Here is a 25,293-nt window from a genome sequence, read left to right as displayed (position 1 = left end):
AGCCATGTCCTTCATCCAGTTCGAGCAATACTGATTTTCCTCACACATTTAGCTACATATTACTAATTTGTAGACATAAACTCCAATACTAAACAAGATCAAGATGTAAAGTCGACTTGAAACTATTCGTACAGTTTGCATTGTCTAAACTCTAGATGATAGTTGAACTGAGATAGAAAGAAGAGAAGGCTTATGGGTAGAGGAGGTTCTCTGTGCATGTCAATGTCAGTGGGAGGAGAGAAACCCAGCTCACAGAGTGGAATTCACGGGGGCTGCATTTTACCAGTTGGTCAAATCATTGGCTCTTTGGTCATTGCCTACAAGTACAGTGTTAAACTGACCATTGAAACAGCAAAGGAACAACATTGTTGTAATTAGCGCGAGAACGGCAGTATTTACCGTGTCAGATCGCCTGTATCAAATGATGCTTGAAGAAAATTCGTAAGAGGATCTTCTAATGCTTTATATAGAAAACTGCAGACTCTGTCGGGATTTTTTTGAAATTCAGGCAAAGCACTTTGAGGCGCCCAAAAAGAGAGGGGAGGGGGGCAAAGAAAACGCCCTGTTGCTCAAAATTCAAACTTAATCGCCGTGTGGAGCATGTATGATCTAATGTGGAGAACAGTACCATAAGTTTATTTTTAATTTTTAAAAGTGTGGAACACGAGGACCAGACGACCGTGCAAGTTTGTGGTGCGCTGCAGTTCCCTTTGGAATATTTTTTCCTCATTGTGCACTAGCCTACAATTGAGAGGCGATTTCAGAGGGCGGCGAGTGGAAGACAGCTAGGCCCACGGCCATTGCTTAGGAACAAAACACTTTTCTGATGTAAACTCATGTCTTTACACGGTTCGTCGTATTTGTAGAAGCAGGCTCTATTAATTCCAAAGATGTCGTTTGGCGCAGAGAGACGGATGGAAAACCGGTTGATAAAACTGGAGGCCATGATAAAAGATCCACGGTCTGCGATAAACTTGGAAAGTTTGCTGGTAGGCTACGTCTATTCTACATTATTAATTATTAATAACCCTCTGTTGTATCCACACTGCTTCTTCAGTTTTCACGGAAGAATAGATGAAAACATTCTCAAAAATTAGTACGAGTACGAGCGTTTGATTCGAACATTTCCAAACGTTCAATACGCTCTGTTGTCATTTTCTAAGCAGCTACTTCCTCTCCACCAACACTTTGATTATGCAAAATAATAGTTCAGAAAACGTAGCCTACAGCAGTTGACTATGAGGCTTTATTTGACAGCAATAAAATAGGCTACATATCGCTCGCTGTCGTATTTTGTATGTAGGCTACACTGCAATGTAACTCTCATTTAGCTACATAGGTGCAACATGTGTGCAACAATGTGTAGGCTAGGAGTATTGTGAAATAAACTGTAGCCTACACCATTCGTAAGGCATATCTGGAACGTAAAACAAATACGGGCATGAGCTCCAATCGTTAGTTTGGAATACTTTGTACGAACTACGGCAGATTAGTGTGCAGATTATATGGATCACTGGAATCAGCATGTCTAGCCCGCTTATGGAGACCTTATTATTTCCGGCTAAATCGTAGAGCCATCTTCCGCCTGGAAAGGAATGGGGTAATCGTACGGATAGTTTATGCCATTGACGTTTGGCACGATGACCATTGGGACACTGATGGCATGCCTCTATGGCTCGCCTGTCGCCTGTGCCATGACAGATGTGTTGGACTGTGTTGTTGCTCCAAGATGATAATTGGCTTACAGTTGATAGCTGTACGGAATATGACAGACATTGCAACACTATTTAGGTCTACAAGCGTACATGTTGTATGATATTACATGACTGAAAGCAATGCCAGATATGAACGAAAACTGAGCTGTCTAGTAAAGGCAGCCTATTGATTGATGCATTAATGCCCTCCTGCGGGCAATATTTGTGCTGTAATTACTCCCTTTATGAAAGTTTGTAGCCTCTTTTTCTCCTTCTTTTGTTATTTGGTCTTTTCAACCACAGTTAAGCAAATGCATGTTCGATATTTCTTCTTGCTTCTCTGGGCCCATGTTTTCTGTACTTCCCAGTGAGAGTTCTTGTCAACATAGCCTTGAAGTAGATAATGAATAGGCCTATTTCTTGGCTGAGAGAAATATTATGTTTATTTCTTGCATAGTTGCAGAGATCAGAGCTTGATGAGTGCTCTAGACTGAAGTTGTGTGGGAAGAGTGCGTAGGTTGATAGCTTGCAGCCTTCTCACCTCCCAGGCCATTTTTAGCAGTCTCATGTCGCTTGTGATTGAGAGAGATGGAAGAGGACAATCACAATATTCTTCTCTCTAACATACACACACACACACACACACACACACACACCTTTTGATTGTAGTTCCATACCAAGTATTCCACTGTCCATCTGTGAAAGTGGAGAGCAGTAACATAGGGTGTGTTTAGATCCATGTGGTGCTGAGGTATAGTAAGGGAATACAGTCTCAGGGCTGCCAAGCTTCTGTCCAGTTCAAGAGCTTAAATTATCACTGGTGGTCAATATCTAGGTGTTGTACGCTGGGGGGTGTTATGGTGTGGTGTTGTTTACGTAATATTTTTTATTTAGGAAATAATTGTATTATTATTATGATACAGGAAGTTGAGTTAATACTGTGCAACAATTTTGAGATATGATATTGTTACTCATTTGGTATAGCTTGGGTTAGGGTGATGGGCCAGTAAACAAAATCTTGAAGCCGTATTCTTAACCAATTACTCTTCCTGCCAAAGTTAAAATGGACCACACTTGAGGTGGTAGCTTACTAGCATAACCACCTACTCTTTGTAGAATGTTTATCACAAGTGGCACGTCATGTCATGTTCTGTCGGGGAGCATCCCTCTCATATGGTGGTTCTGTTTGTTTACATCACATGGACTAGACTGACTCTCTCAACATGCCCAAACAGATAAGATCATATATATTTTTTATCTCTACCCTATAATTTCCCTTTTGATATGCACTTTTGTATGCACTTGATACCACTCTCCATATTGCACTGAAAAAGGTCTCCAAAAAGTCAGTTCCTAAAAGCCCATCAACTCTTCTTTCTCCATCATCTCTTCCCTAATTGCTGTAACACATTCACTCATGACTGAAAAGACAGAATCGATGTTAAAGGGTAGGGCTTTACTTCTTTTGATTTACCAACTTCTACTGACTTGATTGAGAGACTGCAGAGAGCTGACAGGACTGCTGGCAGTCTGCTGGGATGAGACAGCATTCTGCTGCATTCTGCTGTTTCAGTCAACTGGAGCAGATCCCCTCCTTTAAAGGGGCTGATGGTGTCATGTGTTGTTCACTAGAGTATCCCTCCAGCTATGCTCCTGTGCAGAAGGAAGTGCACCTTCGCTGTCGTTTTGACTCTAGAGCTTGACAGTCCAGGCAGACTGGGTATGTGTCCATCCATGTCCAGGGAGCCCTGTCCTGCTGCCATCCCAGTCAGGGACGCCATGCTTAAAGTTTCACAAAGACAGAAGGATGTGGATGACTGTAGTGGTGGGACGTTGTGTACAGTGATTGCGCTTAAAAAAGCTGTTGAATATGCCCAGAAGAGAGACATCAGGAAACTAACAGACCAGTACTGCTGCTTCTCTGAAGGAACACACTAGTCAACAAGGAATGTGTGTAATTGTGTGTGTCTGTGTACATGTAGTTTGATGAACTTGTACATTTTAAGGCTAATCTTACTAGAGCTCCGGTCATTGAACATAGTTTGAATTAGATTAGTAAAAATGTAGGGTTCTATAAATGGTACTACATTGCTGGAAACTCGAGTCCCAGGATAAGGGGATGAGATCATGATTGCAGTCAAATACAGATAAACCTTTTTCCATGGAGAGAGTGATGTGCTTTACAGCGCAGTCGAGCATCACCATTTTGTGGTAGTGTTTTGATTCAGCAGCATTGGAACATGATATATGGTCATGAATTTATGTTTCAATTTGAAGTCTGGCCCTGTCAGCTGTTTGGCCTGCCGTTTGGGTACATTGCTGCCTGGTGTTATTAAGTTTCCAGTAGGTGAGCTTTTTAACATTGAGTCACATTTCTCAAAGACTTATGAATATTATGTTAATCTAATTCACCTCGCAGTTACCCAATACTCATATCCACTGACTTTAATCTTGAAAGTGTTAATTTATTAGAAAATAAAATCAGACTTGAGACAACATAGAAGTGTAAGCCCAGATTGGTTCAGTTAGTGATCTGAGCGGCAGGGCTCTGGGGGAACTGTGGCTCCAGAGGGATGACTGAGGCCTAGCATTAAGAAAGGCCATTCTCAAGATAAAGAAATATGCACACTTGATTGCTACGGCATGAGTAGCCTTTTCTCTCTACTCAAGGAAATGACCTCATTGAGTAAATAGTTGGAACTATATATGGGGCTCAAAGTCCTTCTGAATTGCTGCACTTTCCCCTTTCACTCTCTCTCGCTCTCTCTCTCGCTTTCTCCCCCCCACCCCCAGATTGATTTGTTTTCTACTCTAAATAAACACTAGCAAACATACACGACTCTAAACTCTATCACTCTTTCCTAGTATGACCACTGACAGACTCATAAACCTGCATTCTCCAACGATAAACACAACGGTAACATAAGCACCGAATCTGACCACAACACAATGGTCATCGAGACCCAGTAGTTTCTCTTGTCTAGTTTGTATTCTTCATCTGCAACCAGGAGAGATGTTTTGGCAACATTTGCTTTTTTTTTACACCCCCCTGTTGACTGGGGCTTTGGCATGACTCTCAGTCTGCAAACTCATGCGTAGCATTGAGATCAATCTAAATGACTAACTGATGATGAAGCAGGTGGACAGGGAACCCAATGCCCAGCTCACTGCAGAGCAGCAAACGCAAGGAATTCCATTTGTGATGTAATAATGATTAGGAGAGGCACCTTGTATTTAACTGGAACGTGTCAAATTCAATCTTTACCTTGCACTCAATTTAGAACTTTTTAGGACTGTTCTTTTTATAGATCCTTTCTATTCTATTTTCTTGGTTTCTTCTTTTGCTTTTCCAAAATAACGTTGCGCAACAATAAACCATACATAATTCAGACTCAAGCACACAATACCACCAGGACACTATCAATAACTTTCTTTCAAGCCAGGCCTTCTCTGATTAAGTAGCAGCACTGAAAGGCGAACAGAGTGTATTCCGTGCATCCAATGTTGAAGCAGATCATCTGCTTCTCGAAGGTAAATTTAGGAAGAACCCCACCCGTGTGTTGGGTAACGTTGTCTCCTGCATCTGTGGCTGTGTTGTCTGCCCGTCTGGGGCGCTGCCATCTGGACAGGAAGTTTTATCATCAGTGAGGATTGTTTGGGGATTGGGACTAGATTAAGAAATTGATTGGGTAAATGATTGGGCAAATGTTTATCTTAAAAGACAAGCGCGTTAAGACTTCGACCCCACATTGCTGTTCTTTGTTTTTTTCTCACCAGCCTTTTTGTTTACGGATTCTGCTCACTTGTTTTGAGTGGGGAGAGTTGGCTAATTGATCTCGGGGAAGTGTCTGTGTATAGCAAACGCATAACAGTTTGAACTGATGGAGTACGAGTCTGAGAGTGCTTCCCAGTTAGAGGTAATTCATCGTTGGACTTCCAGCCAGACACGTTGCACCTTAAGTGGGTTTGTGTTGTTTTTTATGGCTCATAGCACGACTGCATCCATTTGGTAAAGCTTGGTGTTAACCTAGAAACAGGAACCTTCCTACTTGTTAGAGGTGGATAGGCCAAAACATTCAGAGCATTTGCTATGAAAATGTGATTATATTTGCATAAAACCTTTTTTTCCCCCCTCATCACTCACTCTCTTACACCCCATCCTTCTCCTGTCTCCACCCTCTCTTTCTCTTAACCTCTCTCGTTCTTCTCTCTCGCTCTCTCTGCCCCCGGCCACTTCTCCTACTGCCCCCACCCAAGACGCACACACCCAACATCTGCAGTTTCAGAAGAGGGGTGATGGGGAGGCATGTGCGTGTTTGGATGGGGAGGAAGGGGGGTGGTTCAAGTCCAACATGCACTACACATCCACAGCTGCAGCTCTCACAGCCAGTGGAGTTTGTGTCCGGTTTTGTCTCTGGGAACGTGGCCACTGCCTCGCAGGCAGTAGTGCTGGCTGTGATGTGCTGCTGCTGAGAAACACTGCCATATATGGCGGTGTGATGGTGGCCTGGGCCAATTTCTACAAAACAAGCCAGTCTGCACACCTCTCTTAAGATCCCCTCTCCTGTCCTGTTCTTCTTCATCATTCATTATTAGGCTCTAAGGCTAATTACCCTCTGGAGACCAATGTAGCTCTTTAATTGCAATTACTTTATTTTTCAATGTATACTTTTTTAATATTGATTTATTCTAGTTTCATTTCCAGAAGAGTCACAGCAACTAACTGCTGTTTTACATTTCTCCCACCTTGCAATATTAGAGTCTCAGACCTATCAGATATTCAGAATTCATCTGTAGATTTTCCGTAGTACTGAGGGAACACCCAGTGTGAGGTGTTAAACAAGACATTTTGAATCGTAAGCACACATAGCAGTGCGTGCATGCCAGTGAGTGGGCCACCAGCAGAAATGTAAACAACGAGGGAAATACAATCTTTCCTACCTGGAGCACTTGAGTTCCATCCTACTATGTAGACTTGCTGCACGCATGTTAGTAGAACCAATCGGAATGGATTAGAATCATACAATTGTGGAATTATGCATTCTTTAGGTGTGGTCTTTGGATGTTTATGGTTGATGTCCTTCGGCCTACGAATGTACTACAATTTAAACTTGTTCGACCAGAGTCTCTTAATGTGTCCTCTGTGATGTGTCATGTTCCTCAAGGCTCTTTTTTGGCCTGCAGTTTCCTCACAATGGCTAGATCGCCTGCATGTATTCCATGTCACATGCACTCATGGTCCATCGCAATGCCCGGAAGTGGGAGGGGGGGGGTGGGGGGGGGGGGGGGGGGGTTAAAGGAACGTGCCTGTTGAATGAACACAGGAGCTAGCTTCCCAGGAGCTAATTCAAGTGGGATTGTGTTGTTGGTGAAGAGATGCCTCACTGTAGTCATAAACGGGTGCACGTGAGAATGCCGGGAAGGATTTTATTACCTGGAGATTGGAATGTGTTTTATTTTTAGAAGCGGTCATGTCAGGAGGCAGAGAAAAACGAAGGGGAGCGCTCTTCCCACTCAAACATTGTTCATCCATCTGGCCCTCAGCCGTAGCGCTCCATCACTGCCTCCTTTACAGGAGACAGCTGCCCACACAAGCACGCGTCTGTACACACAGAGCATACACACACTCATACCGCACTAACATACACACAGGGCACACAAACACAGCACTGGCACACTGTTTTTACACTCTTAACATTTCACACATTTAGTCACAACAGTGGTACTTAAGCCCTATGACAAACACTGTGATGAAACATGATCAGACAGTTTTTGTAACGTGTGTCACCTCTTGTTGTGGTACCTCATTAAACCTCTACTCAATGGTTAGTGACCAGTTCTGTTCTGTACCAGGTAGTCATGTACCAACAGGAAGAACTCAATATAGTTTGAGTTTGGAAACCTTCTCGCCATGGTCATTTAAATGACTTTGTTTTCACGACATCTGTACGGTTGCGATGAACAGAAGCAGATATTTGATACAAGTCTCAAACTTGAATCAAAATTAGCCCTCCCTTATCAACCTTGTCTCAATGTAAAATGGGAGGCCTTTGCTGTTTGGTGAAACTGCATTTCTCAGTTGTGTCTGGAGGAGAGTTATGGAGGCCTGCTGCTTCACTTCACACTGGCCTCCGTTTCTACAAGGAACTATTTTTAACTGTCTGGAATTTGATCAAAACATAGCTTTCTACTACAGCCTTTTACAGTCCAGAGCAGGTTGTTTTCTGTTCCACATGCCTGGAGATGAGGGCTTTTGGGAGGAACTGGCACAAGGGAAATGTTCTTCTCATAGGGGTGAGATGTGCTGGTATTGCATCTCCATATTTACACTTTGTTTGAAGATATTAATTTAGGCTAATTCCAGAGAATTTTTTGTCCCAGTTTCTTAGAAAGTATAGTCAGATAAAAGGATGAAACTAAAGTGTTGTGAGCCCCAAGGAGGTTTTCCATTAGTCAGCAGGTTGCCAGAGTGTCCTGAGCCTCGTGGAGGACATTTCCAGACCCAGGTCACACACTGTATCTATGTTTTCTTTTCTTTTTTTGCGATGCCTGTTTCAATAAAGCCTAGCCATTCTGTTTGACTTATTATGCTTTTAGCGATACACATTTCAGTTATTCCTGTCCATAATGAATCCTGCTGCAGGATGTCTGGAAAGTTTGATGTTTGGTATAATTTCATTTCAGTACATGGCATTGACATGAGCTTGAGCTTGTTACCAACTTTGGTCTCCCTCTTATCTGCAATTCACTGTGTCTCAGTCTTTCATGTTGCCAAGCAACCTGGCTTGATTACGTTGTACTGATTGCAAGCAGCCTGCCGTTGTGGCCAAGCTAAAGAATGACTCAATCTAGCGAAGCGATGGGATATGAAGGGTGTGATTACTAGTCTGCCAACTGGTGATGATTTTTTAGATACTGTCTCTTTAAGAAGTTAGTTTGTAATTTTAACAAAAGTGAAAGGATGCACAAAGTGTGTGTACCCCTGCACTAAGAAGGGTTGTTTTAATTCTCAACAAAAAACACCAGACAAGTACACTTTTTGGATGTAAAAAAACTGAACTGAAGATGCCTCATGTGAATGTGTGGGAAACTGGTAACTAAGTGTTGGGTTTCTAATCTTCTAGGAACCTGTTAGTAGCTTGTTCCATCCAGGTTGTTGGCATACATTTTGCTTTGCTTGAGTGGGATGAAGGTATGTTTGGATGAATGTAAGTGGGCCAGTGTTTACGTTTGCATCCTATTTGGGTGAAACATCATCATTAAAAGGATATTTAAAATAATATATCTTTGGTACCCATAAACCCAGTGAGTTTATAGTTTGCGGTGGGTTCACAAATTCCCATTATGTATCCTTAGACAACTGGGCCACTTAACAGACCTCCACACGCAATCCCTTGGGTGCGCGCACACACACACACACACACACACAATGAGTGAGCTTTCCTTCATCCATGAGTTTTCTCTGCTCTAAAATGGATATGCAAACTTATGAGTGTTCTTCCTAATGCTTTTTCCATAGGGGCTGTAGTGTCATTACGGGCTACATAGTTGAGTTCCACGAGAGCTTTCTTCATACAAAAGCAGTTATTACATGTCTGTAAAGGTCTGCAGTGCTGATACTTGAACCTGTGCATGTGCCAGTTTGTGTCAAATGCTGCTTGGTGTGTTTTGTGGGGTGAGGGCTGTGTCTGCTATTTGGAGAAGCTGCTTCACAGGAAATGGCTTACACACTGAGGGACTGGCTTCATGACACAGTGAAATTATCAGAGTTCTGGGCGGGGTGTATCATTTCCTGTATTGCTGAGCTCGAAGGGGGATCAACTGTGTGTGTGTGTGTGTGTGTGTGTGTGTGCTTTTTCCCTTAAATAGTATTTTTTTGTGAGGTCAGTCCTTCAATGGGAAGTAGAGTTTAGATGATGAAATGGAATGGCTGGTTCACCCAAGCCTGCCTGTTGCAGGGGAGAGGGAGGGAGGGAGCGATTTGGGAGAGAGAGAGGGATTGTTGTAGGTTGTTTTGCAATGCTTGTCTTAGCAGTTTTAAAATAAAAAGGCACATTAGTTTTGGAGTGTTTGGGCATGTCAAATTGACCACAACCAGGCTGGAGAGTATAGGCAACACAATTTAAATTAATAAACCATCGCAAATGTTCTCGTGAGTGTAAGCAGTAGTATTCTTTCTGTTGTTCACTCACATTGTTGATTTATAAGTGTCATTTACTTTGGGATTGTTTTTGGCCTGAATAACCTATTTACCTATTTAATTTAGGTAATTCTGGCAACCCATGTGCTTGCATTCCACAGTGTTTCTTAAAATAACCATATAAATAAATAAAAAGATCCTAAGTGTGATGGCAATTAACCCAGAGCAAGTTAGGAATGTTGGAATGCCCTAATACACTCTCCAGGGAATGGCAGTGTTTCATGAGTTCAGTTGTCATGGGCATAAGGTGACAGTTTCTTAAACCTGATGAGTAGTAAAATATTGACTGGTATCCTGGTATCCTTTTGTATAATTTTTTTTTTTTCTCTCTCCGAATTTTGTGTAATTAACAATAAGAATTCCTATAACAATCAACACTTTTGTTATTCTGTCATCAATGGTGAAACTTGTTCATTATTGTGTACTTTTTATTTTCCAATTATGTGTATTGGACAGAATATAATCAGACCATGTTGTTACCATATCATGCAGCTTTCTGCTTCTTTCACAGGATTCCATGAATGCCTTGGTTTTAGATCTGGACTACCCAGCTCTACGGAAAAACAAAAACGTTGAAACATTTTTAAACAGATGTAAGTACATGGATGTGGGCGTGTGGGTGAATGCATCCACTTTTTTCCCCAAAGATGAAAAAGATACAACATTGGTTTGCATATATTTATGTGACTGCATGTATGACCAACTTGGCAGATGAGAAAGTCATGGGACACATTCGAGAGTTCCAGATGAAGTCTGAGGACTTTGACAGAGTGAAGGTGATTGGCAGAGGGGCCTTTGGTGAGGTGCAGCTGGTGAGTTCTCATGTGGTTTGTTTGTTTCTTAAGATTGTTTGGGGCCTTTTCCAGCTTTGATAGAAACAGAGAGAGAGTACGGGAGGACATGTAGGAAATGGCCCGGCCCAGAATCAAACCATATCCCCTGCGTTATGGCTTTAGCCTATGTGCTACGCACTCTTACCCGGTGAGGCATGGTGATAATGGTGAAAAACTGCTTTAAACGAACAAACAGCACCGCTGGCTATTATATGCTTCTGTGTGCTTGTATCTACAGTCAGGGTGGCCTTTGACCTTGTGTGAATTCTCAACAGTCGTACCTCATTCATGTGATAATGATGTTCCATTTGTCCCTAGGTGAGACACAAAGCGTCTCAGAAGGTGTATGCCATGAAGCTGCTGAGCAAGTTTGAGATGATCAAGCGCTCAGACTCAGCATTCTTCTGGGAGGAGAGGGATATCATGGCCTTCGCCAACAGCCCCTGGGTTGTTCAGGTGAGGCCCGCAGTGCAGGCGCACACACACAGCCCACAGCTGTGATTATAACATAGGAGTTAAGACTTTGAGCTAATTAGAACGAAGATGGAAAAGGTCTGCTCAAATCTAGTGAGTAAATGTCCCTCATCGCTACAGCAAAAACAATTATTTATGGGAAATGTGATGTAAGCTCAAAAACACAGGACAGTTTTATTGCATACTGTAAGTTTGCGTGATAAAGTTTGAGCATTTTGCGGCTGGAAACCCCACTTAAAAACCAGGAAACTTAAAACCCCACTTTCCTCTCCCCCCGTTTGGGTGCAGCTGTGCTGTGCCTTCCAAGACGACCGCTACTTGTACATGGTGATGGAGTACATGCCTGGTGGGGACCTGGTGAACCTCACCAGCACCTACGACGTCCCGGAGAAGTGGGCCAAGTTCTACACAGCCGAGGTGGTCATGGCATTGGATGCCATCCATTCCATGGGGTTCATCCACCGCGACGTCAAGCCTGACAACATGCTCCTGGACCGGCATGGACACCTCAAACTGGCCGACTTCGGCACCTGCATGAAAATGGACACGGTGAGTTTCTTGTTCTCAGTGCATTTTATTTCGGGTTGGGATTTGAAACCAGGTAAGTTATCTCATTATATTGTTGCACAAACAAGCTATTCCAGAATATCATCGTTTGCCTTGTAGCCTACAGTCTGTCAATCCCCCCCACCCCAAAAAATGTAAACTTTTTGTCAACAAGAATGTCAGTTTGTCATCTTGGTTGTGTGTCCTGCTGCAGACGGGCATGGTTCACTGTGACACTGCAGTTGGAACTCCGGACTACATCTCTCCTGAGGTGCTCAAGTCCCAGGGGGGCGACGGTTACTACGGACGGGAATGTGACTGGTGGTCTGTAGGAGTCTTCATCTTCGAGATGCTAGTCGGTGGGTTGACTTTTAACATCCACAATCCATACAGACCTGTCAGTGGTTGTAAAATATTTTAAATGGCGGTGCACAGCAAACCACAAAAGGGTTTTACTTAGTGTTTCTATTTAGAAGTAAAGACAACGCAAAGTTGTGAACAGTCTTGATATCACATTACACAAATACTACAAGTACTCACATTTGGAATGTGATTAGTTTGTTTGTGGTTAAGTTGCTTGGTTAGTGTAAAAATAGATTTCATCGTTTTTTTGAATGATGATTAAGAAATATCATTTGTGATGGGTCTCCCTGCTAGGTGACACACCGTTCTATGCTGACTCTCTGGTCGGAACGTACAGCAAGATCATGGATCACAAGAACTCTCTTAACTTCCCAGATGACGTGGAAATCTCAAAAGACGCCAAAAATCTAATCTGTGCCTTCCTCACTGACCGGTAAGATCAGGACAGGATGATGACCATACTCCATACTGCTGTACTCATTCCGTCGCTCAAGTATTCCCAGGTTACTAACTTCCGTTTGGGTTTGTTTATGGAGGGAGGTGAGGCTTGGTCGTAATGGGGTGGAGGAAATCAAGAGACACCCGTTCTTCAAGAATGACCAGTGGACGTTCAACACCATCAGAGACAGTAAGTGTTCTTCAAGCTAAGGACCCTGTAATACTTCAAAGCTGTTCTCCTGAGCTGGGGATTTAATGCAGGGGAAATGATTACCATACTGAAGTATCTAGACAATGCTTTCTTTCACCCTGCCTCCCTCCCCACTCTCTTCTGTACACTTTAGATTTTTTAACTTACTCTCTCTGTCTCTCTCTCTGTTTCACAGCGGCTGCTCCAGTGGTACCAGAGCTCAGCAGTGACATTGACACCAGTAACTTTGATGAGATTGAGGATGATAAAGGCGATGTAGAGACCTTTCCGACTCCCAAAGCGTTTGTGGGAAACCAGCTTCCCTTTGTTGGATTCACCTATTTCAAAGAGAACCAGTGAGTCTGCTACTGTCTTTGAGAGTGGAGACATATACACGTTTCAAATAGTTCAGATGTGCTGTTTGGAATGTTTCCATTGTTCCATGGTGAAAGATGTGATAAATCAAGCATATTTGGTTGTTTTTGTATTAAACAGCCTCTTTGCATTGTCAGCCTATGACTTTATGCCATCATTTTCTCTGATGCATGTCTGATGTTCAAAAAATAAACTTGAGACTATAATGATTATTCACCACCATAATCTGAGATGAGTATTGAATCCAAATGTTTGTAACTCTGTCAACAGTTGAGAAATTACCAGTAAGCTTCAATCAGTTATCCAGCCCGATAATCACGTTGTGACATGAGTGTTGCAGTTTAGCTGCTGGGCATCTGACATTGACAGTAATGAATAAATCAATTGTTTTCTAACAACACCCTTTTCTCTGCAGATTACTAAAAGACTCAAATAATTCTGCAGTTGCACATGAAAAATCAACATCACTGATAGGCGAGGTAGGTACAGGACTGTTTTCTTCTGTTTTCTGAATTGGGATTACTGATTTAAAACTGAGAACAGATGCATCCCTTATTCTGATATAGTTCAGCATTTTTTCTTGCTAAAATGTCACTCATATTCAGGACACGGACAATTTTTCAGTCAGAGTCAAATAATGTAAACATCTAAACTGTAGTGTTGCCATAGGAGTGGCAAGGTAAAAAAAATTACATTTTGTGACATAATCATTATCTTAGCCTTTAGCTTAACATAAGATTTGGGCAGATTGTGATTTTACAGTTTCTTACTTAGTCTCAAACACACTCAGACCAAGCAGCTAATCCCTAATGTAAAAGGCTTATCCTATAAAATCAGCTTTTACCGGCTGAGTTTGTTGAGACAAACATAAATAAATCTATCTATTACTCTTCTATAGTTCTACATTTCCTGTAAAGTGCTCTCTGTTCAAGTGAAATCTTGGTTTGGATTGTTTGTGCAGTTCTGCATTACAACTAACATATAAAAAGGATTTCTATTAAGGATATAATGAGTAAAAAGAAAGAAAGAAGTGCTTTAAGGTTGGTCATAAGTGCCCCCTTATTATCATAAAACATATAATATGCAGATAGACGCCTCATGGCACTCCCAGAAGCGCACCCACGCCTGTCTTTCCTGGAAGAGTCTCTTGATAAGTAATTAGGCTGGTTCTCCTCCTCGTTCCTCTCCCCCAGTCGGCTGCTCTGCAGAAGAAGCTGCATGAGGTTGAGGAGCAGCTGAGTAACGAGATGCAGTCCAAAGACGAGCTGGAGCACAAGTGCAGGTAAGAACATTCCAGCTCGTCACTGGTGAGCTTCACACATGCAGCGCTAACCTCCGCTTTTTGGAATTTGCTGCTTGTGGTTCCTTTCCCCTCATCCTGATTCTCTGTAGGAGGGATCCTCAGCAGGGCAACAAGCATCTCTCGGATCAGCTGATGTAGAAATGCACAGATCCTAGATTAGGATTCCCTCTCTTGAGACATTTCAGAAAACAGACGGCCAGATTTCTGGCCCAGCTTAATGCCGTTATACCCGATTCAATTAATCAGTCTTCTAGTCGTTTGGATATGTGAAACGAGAACCTGCTGTGCTGCGGAGCACTCAGTGGATTGAGGCTCTCTGAGCTTTGTAGTCTGAGTTGACTTTATTGAATTCTTAATAACATTACATTTTCTCCCATTCCTGCAGAACTGCCAGCGCTCGTCTTGAGAAGATCTCCAAAGAACTCGATGAGGAGGTGAGAGGTCTCGAACAAGTTCACACGACACACCTATTGCTACTACAATGCACGTCTGTATGTTGTGTTGGAACAAGCACATCATCCTTCTGCGGCTTCAACCTGTGTTTTTATCATGTTAATTTATGTATCAGTGGTGACAAACTGAATGCTTCCATGAAGATGTCAGGTGTGTAGCAGAGCAAGTGGACCCACACGCAGGAGAGGCAAGCAGAAAGGATCAAAATAACTGACGTGTATTTCTAGCTAACTCAAAAAGATAGAAAACTAGGTACTCAGAAATCGGATGCAAACCAACGGAAAATAACGGGCAAAACCCAAGACAACGTATGGGCAGGAGCACGAAGGCAATGACTTCTCACATGAAACGCAACCAACAGACTAACAATCAGACACTGCACAAGGGAGAAAAACATATATACACATGGGGAGGGTAATGATAATGGAAGGCCGATGGGTTATTACAGACAAGGAGCAGGTGTGGAGCTGGAGCAGGGAGCCAGGGGAGAGAGGGAGAGGACACGCCCATCACACAGACGCACACAGATAGACAGAGGATAGGGAAAACACGGAGAACACAGGGGGAACACAACAGAAACACTCCAGAACACAAGGGAAACACGCAGGAGTACCAGGGGAAACATGAAGGAACACCAGGGAAGGCCCTGGGGACAGTGGGGCACGGCCGTGGCTGTGAAAGAAGATCCTTCTGTAATAAAAAATACAGCACAAAACATGAGTGAGCTTTTCCCCCCTCTCTGACCTCTTTAGCTTAGGTTTGTTTGAAATAAATACTTTCTGCTGTTTTTAATGGGACATGGATCTTTACTGCTCAACAACTTTGCTCAACAACACTACACACTGCGGATCATAGTCAACATACGGCAGCCCTCTTACCTTTTATGTGCATGTCTAGCAGGTTAGAAGCACTGTTTAGATAGTACAGTTCTTGTCTCCCTGTTGTTTTTGTGGAAATTATATTAGGACATTTGTAGTAGCCAAACGGGTACCAATCTCTACCTTGTTTTGTTCACTTGAAGGAATGTCCTAGTAACGAGAATGTCATGGAGCTGTTGTTTGGTTAGGTAGTGTGTTCATAGATGCTGTGTGGGTAGTAACTAAGAGCGGGGTGTTTCTTTGACAGGTTAGCAGCAGGAAGGGTCTGGAGTCCAGCCTGAGACAGCTGGAGAGGGAAAAGGCTCTCCTGCAGCACAAGAGTCTGGAGAGCCACAGAAAGGCGGAGAGCGAGGCGGACCGGAAGCGTTGCCTGGAAAACGAAGGTGAGACTGCGCGTTCACACAGAGCAGACGTACAAACAGCACTGAGGAGTGGGTGGCAATCACTCACCTCTTTCCTGACCTAGTGTACACAAAATGAGTCACAGAAGGGCATTTTTATGACAGTGTTTGTGCATATATGATTTTTTGTTGTTGTTGTAATTTCAGTTCAGTTTTGCCAAACGCCAAATAAACAACAATTACAGCTGTCAATTAGATGGCAAACAAACAAATATTAATGCTGCCAGCCAAAGGAATATTAAGGAATATTAGTGTAACAATACAACGTGCTATATTTCCATGCTCACATCAGATGTTCTCCACAGTTAACGGTCTTCGAGACCAACTGGATGATATGAAGAGAAGAAACCAGAACTCTCACATCTCCAACGAGAAGAACATTCACTTACAACGGCAGGTGTGTGTGTGTGCATGTGTTCATGTTTCTTTTATTCTTGTTTTTCAGGATAAGACTTCACTAACCCAAATATAATTAACTTGTGTCTTATTAATTGAAAATATTAGGCAGACAACGGGCAAATTCTGTGTGTGTGTGTGGTGTGTGTGCCTCTGCATGTCTGTGTCTCCTCTGTGTGTGTGTGTTTCTCTGTGTGTGTGTGTGGGCACGCGCGTGTGTGTATCTTTCTCCTCCAGCTGGAGGAGGCTAACGCGCTGCTGAGGGTGGAGGCGGAGTCAGCTGCCCGGCTGAGGAAGACCCAGACAGAGACGAGCAAACAGCTGCAGCAGCTGGAGGCCAACACCAGGGACCTGCAGGACAAGTGCTGCCTGCTGGAACACGGCAAGCTGGGCCTGGAGAAGGACTGCATCAGCCTGCAGGCTGCCCTGGAGGCAGAGAGAAGGGAGCACAGCCAGGGCTCGGAGACCATCGCAGACCTGCAGGGTGAGAGGCAGGGAGGGAGAGATGGGGGGAATGGAGGGACTGTCTGCATAGATTAACTCTGGATTGCACTAATACGTGCACATATTGCACCAAGGTGTGTATTTGTAATGTTGTAAACTTGGGAAGCTCTCTTCTTCACTCTCTCCCTTACCGTTGTGGTGTGTGTGTTTGTGTGTGTGTGTGTGTTTAGGCCGAATCTCTGGCCTGGAGAATGAAGTGCGGCAGGTCAGACAGTCCCTCTCAAAAGCAGAGACGGAAAAGAGACAAGTGCAGGAGAAGCTCACAGATCTAGAGAAGGTAAGAGGATACATGACTTGCAGTATGGGTACCTGGGGAAAATGCATTACAGAAACAAGCACTTTGTTTTAGGACTTCAATACGTGCTACTGTCCAGGCAATAAGTCAATTTACAACAAGTACGTTTGGATCAATTCATTTTGATGAGATTTGAATATCAAAGCTATTGCTCGAGTTGTGGCTTTGTATCCTTCTGTGTCATTCTTCCTGGCTCACCCTTCCCCCCTTTGCTCTGATAGGAAAAAAGCAACAAGGAGATTGACATGACGTACAACCTGAAGGTGTTGCAGCAGGGTCTGGAGCAGGAGGAGGCTGCCCACAAGGCCACCAAAGCCAGGCTGGCTGACAAGAGCAAGATCACAGAGTCCATAGAGGGCGCCAAATCAGAGGCCATGAAAGGTAAGGGCCCGTTCATTCATTCATTCGTTTATTCATCTTCCTTCCACCACATGAGAACGGTGGATAGAATTAGGTTTGAAACTGAATGTCCCCTTCTCCCATGCCACACTTCAAACCCTCCTCACAACCCTCTTTGCCACGCTCGTCCTTCTCTCGTCCCTCTCTGTTCTGGTCTTTTTCTGGCCCCTTTGTCACTCTCTTTCTCTCTCTCCCATCCCTCTCCTGTCCCCCTTTCCCTCCCCTTCCCCTGCGTCGTCCCCCCTTCAGAGGTGGAGCAGAAGCTGGTGGAGGAGAGGGCTGCCAAGATGCGGGTGGAAAACCGCATGTTGGAGCTGGAGAAGCACAGCAGCATGCTGGACTGTGACTACAAGCAGTCCCTGCAGAAGCTGGACGAGCTCCGGAGACACAAGGACAGGCTGACAGAGGAGGTCTGTATCGGAGCCTGTGGCTGCAAGTGTTTACTTTTGGGAACGCATTTTTTTGTTTCTTTGTGTGTTGGTCCATGTTTGTGTTTGTGAACGAGAGATGGAAAACGGAATTATGACTCACAGTCTCCAACTGAGAAAAACAATTTAATTACCCATTCTCATCCTCATCTTTTCCACTTGATCTCTGCCAGGTGAAAAACTTGACCCTGAAGATTGAGCAGGAGACCCAGAAGCGCAGTCTGACCCAGAACGACCTCAAGGTCCAGAACCAGCAACTCAACTCACTGCGCACCTCAGAGAAGCAGCTCAAACAGGAGGCCAACCACCTGCTGGACATCAAACGCAGTCTGGAGAAGCAGAACCAGGAGCTACGGAAGTCAGTCCTTGCTAGAAAGGAGAACGCAGTCTTGATTTTGAAATCAGATCTAAAGAATCCATTTCTATAGCTTGTGTGAGTCAATGGCTGCATTTCACTCGCGAGGGGAAGATTTGCACACAGTCCCTTAAGTGTGCGTTTGTACTCGCAGGGAACGGCAGGACTCTGACGGCCAGATGAAGGAACTCCAGGATCAGCTGGAGGCGGAGCAGTATTTCTCTGTAAGTCAAGTATGTTGCTGATGCAACTGTGTATATAGCAATTTGGAAACGTGTTTGCTTTATGGAGGTCTGCTTGCTGTGCCCGCCAGACGCTGTATAAGACCCAGGTTCGGGAGCTGAAGGAGGAGTGTGAGGAGAAAAACAAGCTCTACAAAGACATGCAGCAATCCCTTCAGGAGCTCCAGGAGGAGAGGTGGGTAGAGCCATACTGGTCTGGAGCTTGTGGTCCCATATTCGGCGTGACTGACCTCGATGGACCTCTGACTTGACCGTTGACCTTTCTCAGGGACTCGCTGGCCGCCCAGCTGGAGATCACGCTGACCAAGGCGGACTCGGAGCAGCTGGCACGCTCCATCGCCGAGGAGCAGTACTCGGACCTGGAGAAGGAGAAGATCATGAAGGAACTGGAGCTCAAGGAGATGATGGCCCGCCACAAGCAGGAGCTGGGCGAGAAGGACATCACCATCGGCTCGGTGAGGGAAGGGGGCGTGGAGCCCCACGCACAGACATGGGGGACAGAGCAGACGTGGTTCTGGCTTTTGGAGGATGTTGCAAGATGAGCCTTTTTTAAGCAATAGAATATTTCTGTACTTACTGCTTGCCGCTAGCTATATGTATAGAAGACTTGCTTCCTACAGTGTGGTTTCACAATTGTCTGCTTCAATAGCAAAGGAAACACCTGTTATCACAGTCCAAAAAAAAAAGCTATACCAGCACGAGTTCATTGTGTACTTTTTGTAAACTAAAACTTAAAATTAGTTATTCATGGAATGTACCTTTTCTGTGAAGTTGATTGCCTGATGTTTTCCTACCAGCTGGAGGAGGCCAATCGCACGCTCACAAGTGACGTGGCCAACCTCGCCAATGAGAAGGAAGAGATGAATAACAAACTGAAGGAGACTCTCGAAGGTTCATTGGTCATTTTGGCATATGTACATTTAGTCCTTATCCTGCAACAGAGACCACAGCCCTTCCTCAGGGCACCTCAGTCTAGGGAGTAGGCTCTCGGGAGAACGTTAGCACTGTATCTAAGACTGTCTGCTGTGTTTTCAGAGTTGGAAAGGTCGATGGATGGGGAGCAGCAGATAAGCCAAATGAAGCTGACGTTTGAGAAGCAGCTCCAGACAGAAAGGACACTGAAGACACAGGTGGGAGCACACTTCACAAAGCCCTTCTGGTTTACTTGATACTTCTCTGTAGTATAAAACTCCCATCCAACTGCTTTAAACAAACTAATAGCCTTGGAAACACTTCACACAACACCTAAAAATAGGTGTGTATTCAAACTGTTTAAAAAAAATTATAATTGATATATATATATATATATATATATAGAAAGACTATTTCGGACATAAAATCACTGTTAGTGGTTGCATAAAATCACATCATGACTGCTTCTGCTGTATGTGCTTGCATGTCAGGCTGTGAACAAACTAGCGGAAATCATGAACAGGAAGGAGTTGCGTGGCGGAGGCAGTCGCCGTGGTAACGACACGGACGTGCGGCGGAAGGAGAAGGAGAACAGGAAGCTGCAGCTGGAGCTACGCTCGGAGAAAGAGAAGCTCAACAGCACCATCATCAAGTACCAGAGAGAGATCAACGACATGCAGGCGGTCAGTAACACGAAACCTCCCACTAACCAAAACACAACCGCTGAGGATCAGAGAAAAGACAACAGGTGGTTGGATCCAACACAACCTTACACCAACCTTCATTTAACTAAAACAAAGATCAACACCATGGAAAGTGGGTGGCTGATACAAAGAATATGTCCGTCAATTAATCATTCATCATATCACCGTGTAAACAGGACTATTAACTATTTCGTTGAGTTACTATTCTTGTTGCAGTCTGCCTGGTAGCTGTGATGCGGTTACTTTGGCCGGGATTTACTAGGCTCAGTGCAATAACTTGATTCTTGATCTGCTGCTGTATTTGCACTACTTGTATGACACAATATATGGGTAAAAGCATCTTCTAAATGAATAATATGTAAATATTATAAATGTTTTTCTCCAGCAAATAGCAGATGAGAGCCAGGTGCGCATCGAGCTGCAGATGGCCCTGGACAGTAAGGACAGCGACATCGAGCAGCTGCGGAACCTTCTCCAGTCTGTAAACGTTCACTCCCTGGACTCCGCCAGTGTTAGCAGCGGGCCCGAGTTCGACACTGACGACTCCTACACAGGTGACTGCACACACAGGAACATTTTTGAGAAGAATTCTATGTTTTCCCTTTTTATTGACTATCCCAATTTCCTTTCAATTCTTGTTTCATCAAGTTCTCATATGAATGTGTTGTCTTCTTTCCTTCCTAGAAACAAGGTTGGAGGGCTGGCTCTCTCTCCCTGTACGAAACAACACCAAGAAGTTTGGCTGGGAAAAAAAGGTAAAAACGAATTCAATTCTCAATTCAAACATTAGAACAAGTGTTTTGTCTCAGCTGTCTTTGAGTACATTTTTATTCAATTTTCCCCAGTATGTGGTCGTGAGCAGTAAGAAGATTCTGTTCTACAATAGTGAGCAAGATAAGGAGCTGTCAAACCCCTACATGGTGCTTGACATAGAGTGAGTAAAATGATGACGTGCTGTCATTGAGATGACAAAGATGTCAAGTCAAGTAGACCAAGGCTTGTATTGTGGCTTATAGGAAGCTTTTTAGTCTTCCAAAGATTATTCCTTACATACATTTTGTTTATAGCACTTAATACAATACACCCATAACAATGTAGTCTGCTAATAACACTGCATATTTTCATATTATTAATGTTTTCTTTTTTATATTTCTCACTACTTGCAGCAAACTCTTCCATGTTAGACCTGTCACACAGACTGACGTGTACCGAGCAGATTCCAAAGAAATTCCAAGGATATTCCAGGTAATAACTGTTTTCGTTTTTATGTTCCTCTTAGTGAATGCATTCATTTTAGGCAATGTATCCATCCTCAGACACACATACTGTATAGATGATCTTGATGACGGCTGTGAATCGTCCCACCATCCCTCTTCAGATCCTGTACGCCAACGAGGGAGAGAGCAAGAAGGAGCCGGAGTTTCCTGTTGAGCCTCTTCCCATTGGAGAGAAGTCCAGCTACATCTGCCACAAGGGCCACGAGTTCATTCCCACACTCTACCATTTCCCCACCAACTGCGAGGCCTGCACCAAGCCTCTGTGGAACATGTTCAAGCCACCGCCCGCCCTGGAGTGCCGGCGCTGCCACATCAAGTGCCACAAGGACCACATGGACAAGAAAGAGGAGGTCATCGCACCCTGTAGAGGTACGGAAAGAGAGGGGGGGGGGGGGGGGGAGGGGCTTTCAGTTGGAATTCGATACTTACTAGTTGAGACCCCTGTGTCTGTTGTTTTGCCAGTACACAAGTGTGGTGTTTATTACTTCTTACTTTGCAACTATTGCCAATAGTTGTAAAGTAGGTTCTAGTTAGCACTACACTATTACTTTAGGAAATGACTTATTGGGAAATAACCGTTGTTTCTGTATGCAGATGTGCTCCGTTCTGTGTACGCATTCTCCTGTATTGTTTGTTTACACCTGTCTATAGGGTGTTTTTATAGTCACCCTATGTTGGAGGATATGGCTGCCATATCTCAAAGCATTCTTTTAGTAAGTATCCTGAGTAACCATCCGATCCTCCCTTCCTCTTGTTCTCCCCCTCTCCAGTGAACTATGATGTGTCGACAGCCAAGAACCTGCTGCTCCTAGCCATCTCCCAGGAGGAACAGCAGAAATGGGTGGGCCGGTTGGTAAAGAGGATCCCTAAGAAGCCTCCTGCTCCCGAGCACTTTGCCCGCTCCTCTCCCCGTGCCTCCATGAAGGTCCAGCCCAGCCAGTCCATGAGGAGACCCAGCCGCCAACTACCCCCCAGCAAGAGCAGGTGAGAGGGGGGGCACATATGGTCAAAATACAGACCGGTGGCGGATTGTGAGGAATGGTTGATGTTGACAGTTGGTTCTCAAGTGAAGGGTTATGTAAAGTTTTTTAGAAACTTAACCAATGGTAATTAAAGTTTGAATGAGCAGTTTCCCCCAGGTTTTTGGACACTTGTAATTTGTGACTTGTGACTGATAATTAAGTAATTGATAAAGTAGATGGAGGGGAAAATGGATCACTCAATAAGGAATCTGCAAACACCATCGCTTAACCCTTTCAGAATTATCGACTTTGGTCTTCAGGACTGGCACTGGGCATTGGATGATGTCGATGACGATATTGATGGGGATTTTTCTTTTAATTTCTGATGAAAAGATAGGGTATGGTAACATGCGCCGGAATCTTAGATTATGAGTTTAAAGTGTGGCGTATGTTTGGTTGCTGTGGAACACTTGACTGCTCGCTCTTGGTGTCTTTCAATCTTCGAACATTTTTAGGTTATCGATCCAGAAACGGTTCCTTCTAGAAGTTCAGTGTCTGTGTTTCGCTGACCTGTACTTTAATACACCTCCAGACATTCGTCGGTGCTTCAAAAGCCTAGTGTAATATCAATTGTATTTGAGATATAGTTATGCAAACAAACTATTTTAATTGATTTTCAATTCCGCGTACTTGGTAGTACGTTTACTGTAGAGTGTTATGATGGCTGGCTCGTCTGTGACGTGTATCCCTCTAACCTCAGCCCCCCCAAACCAGAGGGCCTCAAGATGACACGGGAAGACTCCAGCAGCATACATCGACACAAATCCTAACAGTCGTGTGCCAGTCGTGTGCCCAGTGTGTTTCCAGTGTGCATGACTGTTTTTATTTTTGTGTAAAAGTGACTTTGTGTTTTGTTTTGTGACAAGTGTGAAGTTTTGCAATAAAACATTCGCCCAGGAAGCGTGTTTTGTAGTTTGTGGGAAAGATGGTGTGTTCACGCGAGAGTTTGCGTAAACTGCATGTGACTGTTGTTCTGTGCATGTTGTGCTTTGCAAGGTGACTTGCATTTGAGATCAGATGTCTGCCTTGATGTTATGACATCAGTGTGACACATGCAACCAGTATTTTCATTGATGATTCACACCAAAAACTAACTGCCCCTATCTCTTTCTTTCTCTCTCTCTCCAGTTAAACTTACTTGGGAGTATGGTGCAGCTTCAAGGTGGTGGGTGTTTCTCCTTCTGACAAAACAATACGCTCTTGCATATGACCTGACACGGATGCACAAATATAAACCTACTTCACTCTTCCTGAGGACTTTATATCCAGCTTCTCCATACATTTTTCACTTAGGTGAGTTTTCACTTGGTTGCTGTCTTGAAACTGTTGTCATTCCCTGTCAGTTGATCCACTGGACTCTGGAGATTGGTGTGCCAACAAACTCACTCCTGTTAGCAGTGTGAATGGATTCTCAGACTCTGCAAATGGGTTCAGTCCAAGTACGTTTCGCTTCCTTCAGAACATCACCCTCACAACTGTAAATGGATAGGCGACTTGCAGGGGACAGAAGCATTTATCTTGACACAACACTTGCTGATGGATTAGACTGTCAGGATTGAGGAGATCAGATAAGTTACCCACCTCTACCAACCTGAACCCACACACAGACTTTTACACAGTAAAATAGATGATTGCTCATAGCCAACATATCTACAATAGATAATGGATGCAGAACACTACAGCCAAGAAAATAAGTACTGTTAACGCATGGTTGGATATCACATTGATGAAGTTGGCAAAGTCACTCACTTTTGTATGTGTCTTACCATACCTTCTACTAACCAAACCGTTATTTGAGGGAAATGTTTACTGCAACCAATTGAATGCAAAGGATGCAAAGGTTAGGCATTACATGTTAGCTTGATTCCTTTTTGTTTGAATGTACATCTGGGTGAACTAGACGACACATAAGCAATGTATGACCACAACATTATACAGTTTTTTGTTCCAGTCTACTTGATCAGGGCTACCTATCACCGCCAACATTAAAGCAGTGCATGTTATCCTCTGCCCCTGAAGTTCACTAAGTGCTGTTGCCTTCATGCCTTTGGTAAATCCACTTGTGGTATAAACAAATTCTGCATTTTATTTTGATCATTTCTGGGAACAAGAGGGGAATTTGAAGATACTTATTTTGTTGTTAAAACAAAATACAAGTTCCGCAAATGTATCCCACAAGCTGAAGTATTGAACAGTAACATGCAATTGAAGTCGTTTTGAATGTCTGTTATGTTTTTGTAAAAAAAGAAAAAGAAAAAATATCCTCTTTGGGCACGTGGTGTGGATCTTACAGATGGAGAGTAATAGGTGTGTGCTTTAAGTGCTCTCCTTTAACCAAGAAGCTTCTGAAAAGCACGTTTTATACATATATAAATAAATATACATGGTATATATTTTACATGACGACATACAGTGCACATTGTATTATTTATACTGCCTTGTCCACTTTGTATTTAAAAGGCGCTGCATCCAGATTGCATGTTTGATATTGCTCTAATACAGCTCTATGATAACCAGTTCAACAATAAAGACATGGATGTGCCTTCCGGTTTGGATTGTTCTGCTGTGTATGCTGTTCTTCAGGTATCGAAGCAGACGTCAAAGTTTACAA

General features: G+C 43.6%; 1 protein-coding gene across 2 annotated transcripts; it reads left to right on the top strand.

Moving 5' to 3' along the window:
- The first annotated feature begins 328 nt into the window (after nt 1-328).
- Nucleotides 329-25,233, top strand: rock2a (rho-associated, coiled-coil containing protein kinase 2a). 2 transcript variants are annotated; one of them, XM_067242717.1, is made up of 33 exons: nt 329-989; nt 10,406-10,487; nt 10,606-10,706; nt 11,046-11,183; nt 11,490-11,750; nt 11,962-12,106; nt 12,405-12,543; nt 12,647-12,738; nt 12,935-13,094; nt 13,529-13,592; nt 14,307-14,395; nt 14,802-14,850; nt 15,995-16,130; nt 16,454-16,545; nt 16,782-17,028; nt 17,219-17,325; nt 17,565-17,724; nt 17,992-18,152; nt 18,344-18,528; nt 18,680-18,749; nt 18,839-18,942; nt 19,036-19,222; nt 19,565-19,658; nt 19,803-19,897; nt 20,171-20,362; nt 20,769-20,937; nt 21,068-21,138; nt 21,229-21,317; nt 21,550-21,628; nt 21,762-22,029; nt 22,431-22,644; nt 22,921-23,020; nt 23,811-25,233. In XM_067242717.1, exons 1-32 carry the CDS (start codon nt 891-893, stop codon nt 23,006-23,008), a joined length of 4,227 nt encoding a protein of 1,408 aa, XP_067098818.1. In that variant the 5' UTR covers nt 329-890; the 3' UTR covers nt 23,009-23,020; nt 23,811-25,233. The 2 variants fall into 2 exon arrangements, with proteins under 2 accessions (XP_067098818.1, XP_067098819.1); XM_067242718.1 differs by lacking the exons at nt 22,921-23,020; nt 23,811-25,233 and adding an exon at nt 23,383-23,634.
- Nucleotides 25,234-25,293: the final 60 nt, after the last annotated feature.

This window comes from Osmerus mordax, chromosome 9 (genome assembly GCF_038355195.1).
Source record: "Osmerus mordax isolate fOsmMor3 chromosome 9, fOsmMor3.pri, whole genome shotgun sequence".
In the NCBI taxonomy this organism is placed as follows: domain Eukaryota; kingdom Metazoa; phylum Chordata; class Actinopteri; order Osmeriformes; family Osmeridae; genus Osmerus; species Osmerus mordax.
This window is presented reverse-complemented; position numbering and strand designations above follow the sequence as displayed.

What these genes read in the sequence shown, in the direction of transcription:
- rock2a (XM_067242717.1), top strand. Translation starts at nt 891, where the DNA reads ATGTCGTTTGGCGCAGAGAGACGGATGGAAAACCGGTTGATAAAACTG. An exon ending in TGAAACATTTTTAAACAGAT is followed by an intron (nt 10,488 to 10,605) that starts GTAAGTACATGG and finishes CCAACTTGGCAG; the next exon opens with ATGAGAAAGTCATGGGACAC. An exon ending in ACTGAAGGAGACTCTCGAAG is followed by an intron (nt 19,659 to 19,802) that starts GTTCATTGGTCA and finishes CTGTGTTTTCAG; the next exon opens with AGTTGGAAAGGTCGATGGAT.